This window comes from Amblyomma mixtum, chromosome 1, assembly GCF_055824585.1.
Source record: "Amblyomma mixtum isolate Tamu chromosome 1, ASM5582458v1, whole genome shotgun sequence".
NCBI classification, from domain to species: Eukaryota; Metazoa; Arthropoda; class Arachnida; order Ixodida; family Ixodidae; genus Amblyomma; species Amblyomma mixtum.
The window spans coordinates 321,510,678-321,526,169 of NC_143012.1; the positions used below are offsets into that span (position 1 = coordinate 321,510,678).

Here is a 15,492-nt window from a genome sequence, read left to right on the forward strand (position 1 = left end):
AATGTGCTGAATGACCTTAAATGAAACCATCTCTTTCACATTCACATATTATTTAACTCCTTCTGCTTATTTATATTTTTAATGAAGGCATCAGACAGGTGACTATATAAAAAAATTAGATATTAAAAATGGTGCTTGCGCAATCTTATAGGCGGCCCGAACACATTGGGAAAACGCATGCACTGTTGTTGTCAAAGCTCTTGTTCTTGTTTGTTTGTTAGCTCTTACGTTACGTTTGTGCTTTCGCCGCGTCGTGTTCAAATACTGTGACGCACTTGATTTGAACTGCGCAAGAGCAACGAAGAAGGACATGGCTGTGGAGCGTCTCCTGCGTACCGTTATACCAGTGTCTTCTTTCGCATTTATTGTTTACACAGTGGCTCGCCTTGCAGTTTTTCTGTCGTATGGTACCATTGCTCGTGCGTCCTCATTCTACACGTCGCAAGGTGTGTATCGGACGTTACAAACAAGCCTTTGTGCGCGAATATGTGGCCATCACTGTCAGATCAGTGATAACGTTGGGTTCCAGTAGAGCAAGAAAGATATTGCATCGCCATAGCACTTTACGCGTGCTTTAGCTCAGAGGCGGGATAGTTCGATTGATTAAATGCTACAGATCGCAGCTGACAGCTTTATATCACGCTTACTGCCTCGCTTGCAACTACAAACGCAAAGTTTCGAATTCATCATTCGTTATCAATCCATTCATATTGCAGAACTCTTGATGTGCTGTTCATACCGGTTCTTGCTTGTACATGCATCTTTTGCACCTATTTGGAGCTGTATGCTCAGTTCGGCGCACCATGTATTCCAGCTGTGCCGTAACTCCTATTCAGTGGATCGAACTGACAACATTGCCCTCTTTGTTCACTGCAGGCACTGTGAAAAGCATCATGTGGGACACTGGCCTTGCCTTGCAGTTCTGCTTCATGCACAGTGTCCTTTGTTTGCCGAGAATGTACAGATTGGTTGAGCACTACTTCGGGGTCCTTTCCCGCATCTTCTATTTGGTTACTTGCTGTGCTTCGCTTATGGTAAGCCATAAAAGCACTGATGGCACGTTAGAGGGCTGTGGTATGCCAAGTTTCACCTTATCCGTTTCAGCTCCTTATGTCACTGTGGCTGCCAGTGGACAAGCACCTTCTTTGGAACGTAGACACAGCTGAAAGACCCATTCTGTGGTGGACCGTCACTGCCATTCACTGTGTTTGCTGGGCTTTCATCTATATTAGCTGTGTCATCACAGACCTTGGTGAGCTTGCTGGAATCAAGCAGGTATGGCGATGCTTGTGCACCTACGTTAGCAGCTGCATGCATTAATGACAGAAGACCCTAGGCCAGCTGCGTAATGCCTTTCCTTTAACTACAATGTGCGATGCACATTCGCGGTTTTCAACGTCACCGTTACAAAGCCAAGCGCCGTTGTATCATTTTCACTGTCATAGCTTCTAGCGCCACATTTTCATCGAGGCGTTTGCCTCGTTAAAACCACGTCTTACATTGGAGGAAGTATTGCGCTGTTTGCAGTCAACATTAACTAGAAAGTGGGCATATATGGATTAAAAACAGCTTGTTAATAAACAATTATTAAACGACTTGCGAGATCCTGAATTCCTCTTTACACTACAACATTGACGGCAGTGCGTCCTTCCCTGCTACCACAAAGAACGCTTTTGATGAGAGAAAGAGCCTACAGCAGTAGGTGTATGGCTCGGATACACTGGTCGAGCTGTGCGTGCAGATGTAAAATCTGCGTGCTTTGGTTGCTTCCGACACATAATTGGCTTGCTCCCAAAGCTGGATAAATGGCTTTGTCACTGAGCAAGCTGTTGCAGCTTGCCACAATGATAATAAAATCAGATGACCTGAAGTGTTTTCAGCCCACTGTTGTACATTGTGACTTTGAAATGCATCCCTCCTTCACGATGATATAGCTATGTTATCCACTTTTTGAACAGACTTTTGTCGCCGCATCTATTGATTGTAGAAACCTGAAAAAATAAAACATTCGCACCTCAGTTTTTATACACACTGCATTACATCACAAAGACGCATTGCACGTAACATGCGGGTGCGATCACACGATATTAGAGGAAAATAATGTGTGCCACCTTGCTACAGCTCCACGGTCAAGAGAGCTTTCTAAAAGCCCTTATAAAATTATGGAACACTGGGAAAACTCAACTGAACACAAAAAGAACTAAGCAGTAATTGGCGTAGGGTTCATTAACTGCACTTAGTTTGCCATGACACGAACAATCGAAGTTTGCAGATGGAGCACACAGAGTTTCCATGGCCACTATTTGCCATCAAATTAATGAAAGTGCTTCTTCGCGACTGGACTACATGCATGAGTAACATAGGTGTAGGCAGGCTGAAAAAAACTTGCGTCGATATGTTCGTGTCCGACCAACTTTGCACTATCGGAGAGTTAATAAATGCTCACAATCTGCTCCTAATTTGGATCTGAGACAACAAAATCTCTGATCTGTATATTAAACGCAAATCACGTGTAAAGCTTTTGTGAAAATTTAGTGTAGAAAGCGAAAGCTGTGCACTGGTCGGTGTGCTAACAAATGATGCCTTGCGTGGCATTTGATGTTATTAAAATGGCGCAGACTAAAAAGAAATAAAAAGCAAAAGGTGAAACGTACTTTGTGCCCACACGCTTCATAGTATCTGCACTGAGTGCACAGCACAACAGTGCATTGGCAATTCACGTTTCGAACGACATGCAGCATTTTAACCGAACCAAGATTGCAGGTCTAGTTCTCGGAGCGCCAAGAGATGGCGCTGTGCATTTTGCATAGTATCTATTATGGTTTCTCTGCTACGTGTAGAAGTGTATTATTTCGCTCAGGTGTTCATGACGATAGAATGTAGTGATTGAGGAGGTTTATGTGCTCTCCTCAGGCTTCACACCTCTGTTTTGCCTTGTGCTTCACACATGCAGTGTGGGTTAAAACGCCTTGCCTTGGAAATTATTCCTGTTGAGGAAAATGCCCATTGTTTCCAAAGAACATCAGTGTTGCTACAAAGGGTAAAGATTTAGTCCAGAAAGGCCACCTGAAAAGTTAGCGCACCAAACTCATCAAGCACATCGTTAAATATTATACATGGAACAGCCATCACGAAGGCTGAGTGGTTATGTTTCTCGGCTGCTGACCTGAAAACCACGGGTTTGATCCTGGCCACGGTGGTTGCATTTCGATGGAGGCGAAATGCTAGAGGCCCGCATACGCATACTGTGTGATGTCAATGCACATTAAAGAACCCCAGGTGGCCGAAATTATTCGGAACCCTCCACTAAGGCATCCCTCGTAGCCTGAGTCACTTTGGGGATGTTAAACCCCATAAGCCAATTATGCATGTCACAGGAGCAGCACGATTGGAAGTTTCATGCACACTGGAAGATAACCGTCAGGAACACCAGCACATGAGCGTGAGGGTGGTCTAAATTGTTTTCAGCATAATGGAAAAATAGCTCCAACGTTAACACACAAATTCTTTTTGGAACACATTACAGAGCTATAATATTTTATGCGAACTATCTGTGTTGCAATCAAAAGCCATAGCAGCCTCCTCAGTTTGCTAATATCTGCGAAGTTGAAAGCTTCCTTGTATCTTGTGATTCAAGAGTAGGGTCTCTTCTTGGGAAATCAAAAAGAAAAAGAACCAGCAAGTGAGCAGGAAGAGTGAATACGAAAGTCACACTAGATGGACCTTTAGAAGGACAGAAAGCTCGGAAAGTTGGTTACAATTGCTTGGTGCCTTTGCAGGAATGTAGGTCATGATCAGTGTTGATGAGTTCGGTTCTTAATTTTGTCTTGGCGGAAGGGTATAAACGTATGCAAGTGTGTAATAAAGTTATGTTGAAAGTTAGCGCTCGTGTTGTCTGGTTCTTCATTCGTCCTCGTTTTCCATGCTGTTATACTATGGACCTTTAGACTTGCATGAAAAGGTGTAACTGCCGAGAATTTTCATCTTTGCTGGAATCTGCAATTACTGTTCCTAAAGGTAGCGAGGTTAAAAATGAAATACTGTACTTACTATAGATTCTAACATGCCCTCAGTTGTAATGTGCACCTGTTTTTCACGGTAAAAAAACCCCAAAAAACTGCATTTTCTTGTATTGTAACACGCTCCGGGCTTTCACACTTCCCGCACAAAGAGAAAATGGCATGTTACGAGCACACAGCACAAGAATTTCGGGATGGAAGCGAGAGAAACACGCATAGGCACCAAACGACGTCCTGAACCGCGCAGGCTGATGTGCGGCCTAACCACTGTTGCCACGGGCTGGCGTTAAGCTCAGGAAAGCGAAACCGAAACTAAGCACTGGGTCTGTTATCAAAGACTGGGACAGGCCATTATTCATCACGCCTTCTGTTGTGCGCACATCAGAGGTGCACGGACAACTCTGCAGCATGCAGTACAGTTTCAGTAAGGCTATTTTTTGACGATTGCTTGCCATGCCAGCCATACCTGGACGCAGCCTCCCTTCATGAAGCTGTTTGAATTAGTGTGAGACGCGTAGCGTCCAGATTAGAGAGTGTCTGATGCCATAGACTTCCATGGGTGCCGGGACTGCACCGGCTGTACAGATTCTCCAGATTTCCTAATAAACGCGGCCAAATTAACAAGCCTTTACTGTATCGACACTCAAGAAGTGTGAAGCCGCCATTTTGTAATGCTGATAAAAGTAGGGTGCTGCTGGCATAGTTTTATTTTCGTTCTCGATACTAACACACGTCATTTTTTGGCAAATTTATCTGGAAAATAAGATGTGCGTTAGAATCGAGTAAATAGAGTAACCTTCCTTGTTACCACCTGTTGCAATGGCAAAATGCATTTGTGTCCTGTGCAATGTCGGCACACGTTAAAGAGCCCTAGGTGGGGTAAATCTGGAGCCCTCCACTATGGCATCGCCATAGCCCATGTGTCGCATCGAGACCTTAAGCCTCCAGTTTTCTATTTACATCCTTGTTTGCGTTGAGCAGCCAGAACAAAAAGACAGAGATGGTGCCCATAAAAAGAAAATTAGAGGCAAACTCTCAAGTATCTGGTCTAAATGATTTCTTGTCCATGTGGTGAAGTAAACATTCATTTTTGCCCTCCTTGATTATTGCTTCGTTGTTTCCTCAAAATTCTCATTGAAATTTAGATTAGGTATTCTGTACAAACCCTGGTTGTGGCTAAATGTGGCCAAACGTAATAGGTCAGCAACGTTCCAAAACCGGCATATTCTTTCTGCCAGTATTTGTTTAGGAGCAGCCCTAAGTGAAGAAACCTTTATGCAAAACATTGCCTTGCACAAGGCAGTTATATCACCCAATGTCAACCAACTGGTCCAGTTGCGAATAATCCTGCAGTAGTACTTTTGGCTTGTGCAGATAGTGAAATCATTGTCCTTGTTGGTTTAATCAGCAAACTGTCGTTTAGCTACCCAGTACAGATGGTCGAGAGTTTAACTTACAACTGCTAAACTGTCATTACCAAGCATTGTACTGTTATAATGTACTACTAGAGGAAGCTTCATTTGGCATAATTCTTAGTGCCTTTATTGCTGTTTGTCTGCTAAGTAATTGCAAAGGTAGATTTTATAAGACCTATGCATTGCCATTTTTTTATCCAGGCATGGTGCAACACCAAAGGCCACAGGTACACCACCTCAAAGTCACCGCAACTGACACACCTTTTTGATCACATGAGGCATCCAAGCTTTCTGGCTCTGAGCATCATCCTGTGGCTCTACCCACAAATGACCTTGGACAGGGCAACGCTGGCTCTGATCTTCACATTGTACCCTGCTGGCTGGTTCAAAACAGAGGAACTAGATTATATTTACTGCAGTTGGTTCTTTAAGTCCAAGAAGAGGGGTCTGTTTTCAGCCTCTTGAGAAGGCGGCATTTTTCTTTTTTTACAGTGATGCTGTTATAGCTTTGGTTTAGCATCCTCTCATGGAATGTACAGCTTTAGCTGTTAGACATTAATTACTCGGTGAATCAATATAACTTTATTTAATGGAATTTAATTCCCATTCATTGAATTGAATTCCCACCTACCAACTCACTTGCCACAGTTGGCAGATAGCCGCCGCGGTGGCTTAGCGGTTATGGTGCTCGGCTGCTGTCCCGAAAGATGCGGGTTCGATCCCGGCCGCGGCGGCTAGAATTTCTTTGGAGGAGAAATTCTAGAGGCCCGTGTACTGTGCGATGTCAGTGCACGTTAAAGAACCCCAGGTGGTCGAAATTTCCGGAGCCCTCCACTACGGCGTCTCTCATAGCCTTAGCCGCTTTGGGACGTTAAACTCCATAAACCAAACCAAACCAAACCAAACAGTTGGCAGATAGCAAAGGAGAGAGGGAAACTTCCTCCATTTTTAGGAGAGAGGGAAAAGGGTGTGGAAGGAGACGGGCGGCCTAATGGCTTCGGAGGTTATGGCGAGAGTAGAGGAGTGCACGACCAGAAGGTCTTCAGGTTGAAGAGGTGTGCAACCTGAGGGTGAATGTAAGGCTAAACCAAAGCTAAACAGCTTTCGCTGATTCATGCACTAAGATGGTAAGCCTAAGTCAAAAAAAATTTAGTTGTCGGCTTACCTGCAACTGTACAACTACAACTGGCTACATTCAGTTCATGAAATGCTAAATTCTATCCATCAAGGTGAGAAAGCACATAGCTTATTAGAATTTATGGTAGTACAACTACTTGTGCTTTACATTGTGTTATCACATTGTCATGACTGCATTATCACCTATCAATCACTGAATAACTATTAAGAATTCCACCCTGCAAGTTCTGCTTGAGTGTTAAAACAGTTGCTTCAAATCAAATCAAGGAAATACTATTGTATTGTAGGAAGCACACGGGAGGCAGTTTGCTGTTCGCCTTTTTGGAAACTCCTTAGCATGCACAGTTTTTTGTGTGCTTTATTGTATTATAGTGGTGATAGAGCTATACACTGCCGTTTTTATCTACATATTTTGTGTGGAATCACACTTACTAAGCTTTATTTTTATTGTGCAAGTCTAGTTCAGTTTTTCCTAGCATGTTTTTTTGTAGTGGCATTATTACCATACCGATTCACTTAGTGCACTTTATTTGCAGTTTAGTTGCTTGTTCACTTCATCTCATTGTACTCATTATCTACAATAAGCGCTCACTGTGCATGTCTTTTTTTTTTTTTTTGATATCATCATTTACGTGTTACGTATGCACATTTGTGATGCACGTAATTTTTTTGCTACTTTTAAATGATGTTGTGATCGTAAGCAAGTAGACTCTCATTAATTCATTTGTTTTCTGAAGCTCATAAAATATGACTGGAGGCTAAATAACAGCTTATGTTATGAATTGCTGTGCATGTTTGGGAACCTGAGGATCTGGCCGGTGTGATGAAAAGCCTATGGGGTTGCCTCTCCTCTCTATTTTAATACATTGATTATGCCACTTTGCTCTCGTTGCGGCATTGTGCTGGCAACGTCTCCTTGACTGTGTTGTGCAGTAAGTCATCTGTGCATGCACAGTTTTTCATCAGCACCAGCATGACCACTTTTGTCAATAATCTCGTTGTGTGCTCGCTTGTCAGAAAGCTTGGTTCATTGGATCTTCATCCTCACTTTGTTCTTGAGAGCTGCAGTGAGGTGCAGTGTCACTGCCGAAGCCTGGCATGGAAAAGGCATGTTTGAAGTATGGCACGCACACTTGAATTTAAGATTAAATTCATGCAGCCAGTTCTTTAACTCTTTCGCTACCATGAAAAAAATGAATGATTTTGAGTGTTTGAAAACAAAAATTATTTCTTCAAGAAGTGCTAAATGCACTGCACAGTGTAATACCTTAAACTGTAGCCTATTGGTTATACTTCCGAAGGAAAAAACACCAGAGTTGTGTGTGCAAAACTTTTAGAAGATATATTGGTTAAATATGCTGGTAACACAAAAAAGAATACAAGCAGAACAAAAATAAACCGCTGCACTGAGCCAGAAGTTGGTTACAAAAAATTGAAATATACAAAACGTTGCACATGTTCTTAACTACCATTGTTGTGATTTTCAGCTGCGCACTTTTCGTGGCCTTTCAGGTTAGGGAATATGACTGCTTTGCCACTAGGGAAAGCAGTCGCGTGAGGACATGAGATGGAGATAGATATGGGATGTGCTGCACATGACACTTGTTCTGAGTTCTGTGCTTGGTTTTTTTATAGCAGAGCTTGCAGTTCCTCCTTTTCTCCACTTCCTTTTTTCTGTGGGTAGCGAATGGGTTCTGTGAGTGAAAAGGGAGCCTGGCCTTCCTTGACATCATCATAATCAATAATCTGCTGGCACATTTGTTAAAATATCTTGGCAGTATGTTGCGAAGACCATAAGGCACCAAATAAAACCACTCTCATCTTTTGCAAATCAAGCGCACATCATTAAATACAACGTGAATGGTAAAACGAAACACATGAAAGCATGTGCTGATGTCCCAGGCCTCTGAGATAAAGTCTCGCAACCGGAGCCGAAATCCGACCATTCCACGTGGTTGTCTAGCTCAGCACCGCTGTTCTAAAAAAATAAATGACAGTGTAAGAACCGACAAAAGTGCTCAGTGTAGCCTTCCGCCGTTGAGGAGCGCACAGCAAGACGGACACTGTGATCCCAAACTGGCTTACTAGATCCAGTCAAAGTTTCATTTTTCATGTCACCTCCTCACGTTAGAAAATTAAAAAAAAAAAACTGAAACCAAAGAGATTGTGTTTTGGCAGCACTGGGTGTCGCAGCTTGTCCAGGAGTGCTGACTTGAATTTTTGGTGGCAAGTTGAAATTATCGGTTTTATATGACCAGTGGCCTATGACATGGTAGTGAAAGAGTTTTATTAAAAGTCTTGTGTCATCCAGGCATGAATGTTTGACATATGGGTGACTTGGAAGGACCTGCATGCCTTTGAATCGCCTGGGGCTCTTTGACCAGCCAACTACAAAAAGTTCGGGGTCGTTAACTCTCGTCCATGTTTGTCATTACGGTCACCCCCTTCCTTGCATAGCTTGCCACCATGGTGCTCCCCCTCGCAACACTATCTGCCCTGGCGGGCACTTAACAGACAGCCCTACCTCATTGGCATTGTGTGAAGCAAGCATTGAAGTCATGTTTGCTGCTTGTCTGTGAGAATGTCTTTATCCACCACTACCTTTTCACCACTGACAGTTATAAATGCTCAGTCATGTTGTTCCTTAAAGCACGTAATTCAACCATCATTGCAACCAGTCCTCAGTACTCAACTGCAAGGCCAGTTTATTGCCATTTTCTCACAGGATTGGACCGCATACTGGTAGTTGGAGCTGTGTGTGCATGAACCATCAAAGTTCCTTTTCTAGCTCTGCGTGCACTACTCAAAGCCTTGTCTCATGTGGTGCAAATCGGCTTACATTGCTCCAGACTTTGTCCTTCTTTCTTACTGTTGTTGTCATGGTGCTTGTAATGATCCACTTAAGTCTTCTCGACTCCCGGTGCGAGTCTTTTTGTAAAGCCAGTTTTTTTTCTCCGCAGCAAGGACACAAAGGAAAATTGATTCCTTTGGTGTTGGTTTGCATGTTTAGGCTGCTTTGGCTAGGTCAATCAATTTCAGTTAAATTTTTTCACTGAGTATGTTCAAAGCAGGAACACAAGTGATATCCACATTTCATGTCCTTCTACTGTGATGGCATTTGTGACAGAGGTACTAGTACTTAACCTACCACCGATTTTTATACAGCCTTTACTCACCTATACACCATGTGATTTAACATTTCATCTATAACTTACAAATTGCAATCACTGCCAGTAATAGTGACACTGACAATACTTTGCCCATTTTCAAATCTACAGTGGTCACATTATACTGATATGTAACTCTTCACTTAAAAGTGGTGAGCCTAACAAGCTGTGCATGCCAAAGGTTGCATTGAGCAGTATTCACACTGGGGGAGTGTGTTGGAAAGGGATGTGCACAATGTTGCCAGTCAGTGTGACTCCCCTGCCCTGCACCAACTTTCGCTCTTCTGTTGCATCGTATGCACTGACCGCCGCCGGGGAGAGGTACATGTCCCCTGTATGACTACCGCATTACTCATTGATGGAAATGGGTATGAACGCTTGGTATGGTTATGGCCAAGTTTTGTTGAAGTGGCAGTTGGTAGTGGGCTTCTTTCAGGACTGCATTTTGTGATGCTGTTTGCTTGCTTCAACTTGAAAGTTATAAAACGCTATAGCATTTACTAAGTCCTACTCAACCACTAGGATGGAAGGTTGGGGAATTTTAATGCCTTCAGTCAGGCCTTACCATAACATGTAAATGGCAGGTTTTACTCACCTTGTTGAGTGCAGACAAGTGCCATAGTCAGGTGTGGTCTTTGGCAGCACCCACTGGCAAATGTGTTGTTATATGTGAATGTATATGAATTGCTGTAGTATATGAAATTGTATCATATATACGAGCCAGCGGTTTGGGCAGGAGCGGCATTAGTGTCTATCTCAGCATGGCAAAACTTGGTGGTACAGACAATGCAAAATGTCCTTGCGGCAGAATCATTTTCTTCAGTACTCAGTACGACGGTAAGTGTGTGCCCTTAACACACCAAATGACATTTTAGACCCAGTTAATCTGGAATGCAATGGCTTCGTACTATTTGTGGTATGAATTTTGCAACTAAACAGGCTGGGGTTTTTTTTTTTCTTTGCAGAGGATCGTGCTTTCAGCAATTAAAGATGGGTGTTCATTGTAAATCTTGAATACGTGGCAATACGTTAAGGAAAGTCAGCGTAGTGGGCCCTAAATAGCGTGTCCCCTTCAGCTGCATTGTATTATTCAGTTGTAAATCGTTAGTTGAGAGGTTGGATTCATGGATTCATGAATTCATGAGTGATGTGTGCTACTGGCTTGAAATGTACATGGTGTGGCTCAGGAAGAGCTACAGCTGAGGGTTGTTTTGTAATGCCTACTCATTAACACTTTGCATTCATGAAGTTCTACCCCGTTTGCAGTCATGGTCAGGAGTAGTATTACCAAGTTTCGACACTGCGAAGAAAACCACTGCCATGTGTGAACACTCAGTGACAAACTAATCTGTGTCACACCCCAGCATCCATTCATCGCTTCATAATATGACCTTGCATGGAACCATTCAAAGCACTCTTTTTAATGAAGGCTGAAGTGTTTGCTGCATGTCTTGCTGTAAAACAGCATTTCTATCATGTGCCGGTTTATTTTGACCAGCGTCATCATATGAACTCCCAGTGTGTTCTGATGGAGAAGGTAATTGTTCGCTTTAAAAGCATCGTTACTGGCATTAAATTCTCGCAACTTGATGATGTAAACTCAAGTGTGAAAAACATAATCATGGTCAGTCACAGTGCCAAATTTACTGGCGGTCTATGGGCTTATTTGTGAGCGTGCAAAATCAAAACAGAAAAAAAGTTAAAGCCCTCAACAGATCGTACTGCACGTATGATGAAAATAGCAGTGATGAGTTGAAAGTTTGTAGATATCGAACGGGCATTGTCCGAAACATCACCAGCATGGCAGTTCAGCAATTTTGGGTGGGAGTCGACTAATGTCCATGAAAGATTAAGCAACTGTTTCTTTAGCAGTAAAGATTGTCTGTGAGAACTTCCGTTTAGGCTCTAGCTAAAGCTGTTGCCTATATCAGAGCCATTTTTAATGGAAACATATGGTTGTGCAACCCACGCCCTTTATCTTTGCATCTGACATTGAAATTGACCTTCTGGCTCACCATTATTCTTGATCATTTCAAGACTTGTATACGGTAACCTATGTTCATCACTTGAAGAGACGAATTCGAGTGTGTGTTTGAACTTTTATCTTTGTTATATGAGAGCTGCCTAGCGGCCTTCTATGCCTTGAAAGGACATTCAGGGCTACTATGTTCAGTATTTGTTCTTCATAAAAATTGATTGTACGGTGTGGTGTGGATGTGTTGATGTTTTTTTTTTTCAGCAGTTGAAGACACATTTTTTGATGAGAAAATGGGATTTGAAAATGGAGCTTTTTTTTTTTCCCCACCCTATTCTCACTTGTGACATAATAAAAATGATTCTGTGATCACTGTCAGAAAGTGACCGGTGATGTGACCTAGCCTCAAGAGATGTGCAACAAAATGTACTGATGTCGTCGCAGTTTGCTTGTGAAAATGACCGGTGGTGGCGACATCTGTATTTGACTTCTTGAACTTTTATAGCTTATACAAGCTCCGTTTTCAGAAAAAGTAGCCTCTTTGTCATGAGAAGACAGTAATCTGTGTACAGAGGCTACCTTAAATTTGTTTTCAATGTTCCTTTAAGCTTATTTTTTAACCGTCGAGTAGTATTCCATACAATGCTGTGTTTATATCAATGTTTCCAGGTGATGGTAGCATTGGCATGTTGCTTTCTTTGGTTAAGTATTCGAAAGCTTCGCAAGTCAATTTCTGTTCACTCCTTTTTTCTTCATTAGTCACAAGTCTGCAGTCTGGTCTCTCTTCTCATATTATTAGCAACGTGTTTCATTTTTGACGGGTTGCAATTCTTGCATTATGTAGCAGCTGTAGCATTGTTTCTCTCACAAGTATTGATTGACCTGACATAGGTTGCTAGGAAGTCCTGGTCTGATCTCACTTTTTTTCACTTGTAATGCTATGGTACATAAAAAAAAAACAAAGCAACAGAATAAAAGAACTCTTGCTTTCTTCATGCGTGTTTTTTTATGCTCTGCAAGTACCAGACATGGTCTGCTGGAGAGAGGGCGCAGAAGGTACATGCAAGAGAACTGACAGATCTCGTGCCTTACCAAAAGTACACAGCACAAGTGCAGTATTTCTTCTGAGAAACTGGTGCCCTATATGGAAAACAATTTGGCTGCTTTCGAGAGAAAGCAAAATTTTCAAGAATATTGATTGTGCAGTTTAGTAAAGTTACTGAAAACAAGAATATCAAGTTCCTGATTTCAGAATAAAAATTTTAGAAAGCTAGTAAAAGATGCATAATGGTGGACACGATCATGCTTGGATTCTCTCTGTGTTAAGCGAAACAATGTGAGGTGTACAATGGCTCATGATAGCCTGTCTCTAAAAGTTACTTGCTCTTCGTGGTTTGATATGGAGACAGATGTGATTTTTGTAATTTTAATATGGCACTGACTGATGCTAACAAAGAAATAGGCAATGGAAATACTTCCAGCATTTGACAGCTCTTCAAAAAATTTAGCGAGCTGAACCCTTCTTCGCCAAACTGACCTCTTCTAGATACTAGACATGCTGCCTGGCCAGTATGTATACAGCCTACATTTCTGTTTTCTGTGCATACAGCACATCATAGTCCACTATCATAAACCTGAAAGCAGTACATATAATGAGGTGTATCATCAACACAGCTGGTCTCGGCAAATGCTAAAAATTGAACTCTGGCACACGGCTCCAAAAATGTACTTGGCAGGTTCAGCTGCTTTTAATATCATTTCCAATGACTGCCAGTAAAATTTCTTGAGCAAAGAATAACAATTATTGAAGAACACATAATACTGGCTGTGTCTGCACTGGGCACTTGTGTCTATGATGCCCGGGGGCACATCCAGGGGAGCTGGCTTGAATGCTACTCCTGCCCTTTCTATCGCAGCAGGTGGTCAATCTCATTTTAAACAGCAGATTTCAACTCTCCCAACACCCTCTCCTCCCCTTATGCACACATATCCAAGCCCCATTGCCTGAAAGAAATCTGGCCACGCCACTGATCATGTCAACAGCAATTGAATTGTAGAGATGGCATAAACAAGTTCAACATACGATTAAGCCATTCATATTACTCGTTTCTCTTGCGCTTGTAACTATGTACGGCAGAAATATCAATAGTTTTATCAAGCTGAATGGTAAACCTCATTGTAGTTGCATTGTTGCATTGCTAAAGGAAATATTCCTCCTTGCTGAAATGCTGGGCTGTTTTTTGCAGAACATTACAAAGGTGAAAAAATTAGACCAATTGGCTTACTGTCCGCTGCCTACAAGGTGCTTACTAAGGTAATCACTAATAGCATCAGGGGAACCTTAGAACTGGATCAACCAAATGACCAGGCAGGCTTTCGTAGATGCTACTCGACTACAGACCATATTCACACTATCAATCAGGTGACAGAGCAATGTGCAGAATATAGCCGGCCCCTATATATATATATATATATATATATATATATATATATATATATAGATTACAAGCAAGCCTTTATAGATTACAAGCAAGCATTTGACTTAGTCTTACAGTCATGCAGGTGTTACAAAGTTAGGGCGCAGAAGAGCCTAATGTAGAAGTACTGAAGGGTATCTACAACGGCTGCATAGCCACCATAGTCCCCCATAAAGACGGCAGTAAAATTCAAATAAGGGAAGGTTTCAGGCAGGGAAACGCAATCTCTCTAATGCTATTCACTACCTGTTTACAGGAGATGTTCAGGGCCGTGGATTGGGAACAGTTGGGGATAAAGTTAATGGAGTATTATACCCTAGTAATCTGCGATTAGCAGATGCGTTGCCTTGCTAGGTCATCAGAATGAATTGCAAAGAATGATTAATGACTTCGACAGGCAAAATAGAACTGTGGGTCTAAAATTTAATATGCTGATAACTAAACTAATGTTAGACTTGATTGGTAGCAAGGCGCTAGAAGTTGCAAGGGAATACGTCTAATTAGGGCAGGTAGTGACCGCTGATCCGGATTACGGGAGTGAAATAACCAGAATAAGAATGGGTTGGAGTGCATATGACAGATACTCTCAGATCATGAATGGCAGTTGTGGGAATCCTGGCTTTCCACCGTTACCTTTGCGCGGCTGTGCCGACTTCCCGCGTTGTTTCTCCTCTTTCCCTTGCTCCCGCCTCAGGCGGTGGAGAGGCGGCTAAGTGACTAATCACTGTCATTTGGCCATAGCTCCGCCCCGGCTCCCAAACGGCCTTCGCCATTGGTGCCTTTTGGCGGGATTTCGGGACCCGCTTTGGCGGCCGCGCACCGCGCGACCGTCCGAGCGGGGCCCAGAGAGAGATCCCTCCGAGACAGCGTAAGGTGCGTACGCAACTGTTTGTCCTTGCCGGCCTTTGCCGCTCGGACCCGTGCATATACTCGAGCTCGCCCGCACGTGTCCTCTGACCTGCAGCGGCTCGAGCCTGTCCAGCGGGGTCCAGCGACCTCCGACAGGCGTACCTTGCGTTGATTGCCCACTCTCTCTCGCAACCGGCCCAACGGTCGACACGAGAGGGAGATCACAGCACTGCCGCGGGGACATTCTCCTGCAGCGGCGTGCTAGCGGCGCGCATTGCTCGAGTCGCTTCGTGCGCGCAGCGGAGCCTTGCTCCTCGCACGCCCCCGGGACGGGGTGACGATTGAGTGTGTGTGTATCAGCTGGAGGACGACGTGAATAAACGTCTCCTTGGTGAACTTGGAGGCCTATTTCTTTGCGGCGAATCGCTCTCCTCCCAGCGGAGGTTGAGTGCA

General features: G+C 43.1%; 1 protein-coding gene across 1 annotated transcript; it reads left to right on the forward strand.

The window, feature by feature from the left end:
• The first annotated feature begins 136 nt into the window (after positions 1 to 136).
• Positions 137 to 12,706, forward strand: LOC149372678 (nurim homolog). The gene is made up of 4 exons (XM_089567236.1): positions 137 to 446; positions 877 to 1,034; positions 1,105 to 1,275; positions 5,636 to 12,706. The coding sequence occupies exons 1-4, from the start codon at positions 311 to 313 to the stop codon at positions 5,897 to 5,899; spliced, it is 729 nt and encodes a 242-aa protein (XP_089423362.1). The 5' UTR covers positions 137 to 310; the 3' UTR covers positions 5,900 to 12,706.
• The last annotated feature ends 2,786 nt before the right edge of the window (positions 12,707 to 15,492 follow it).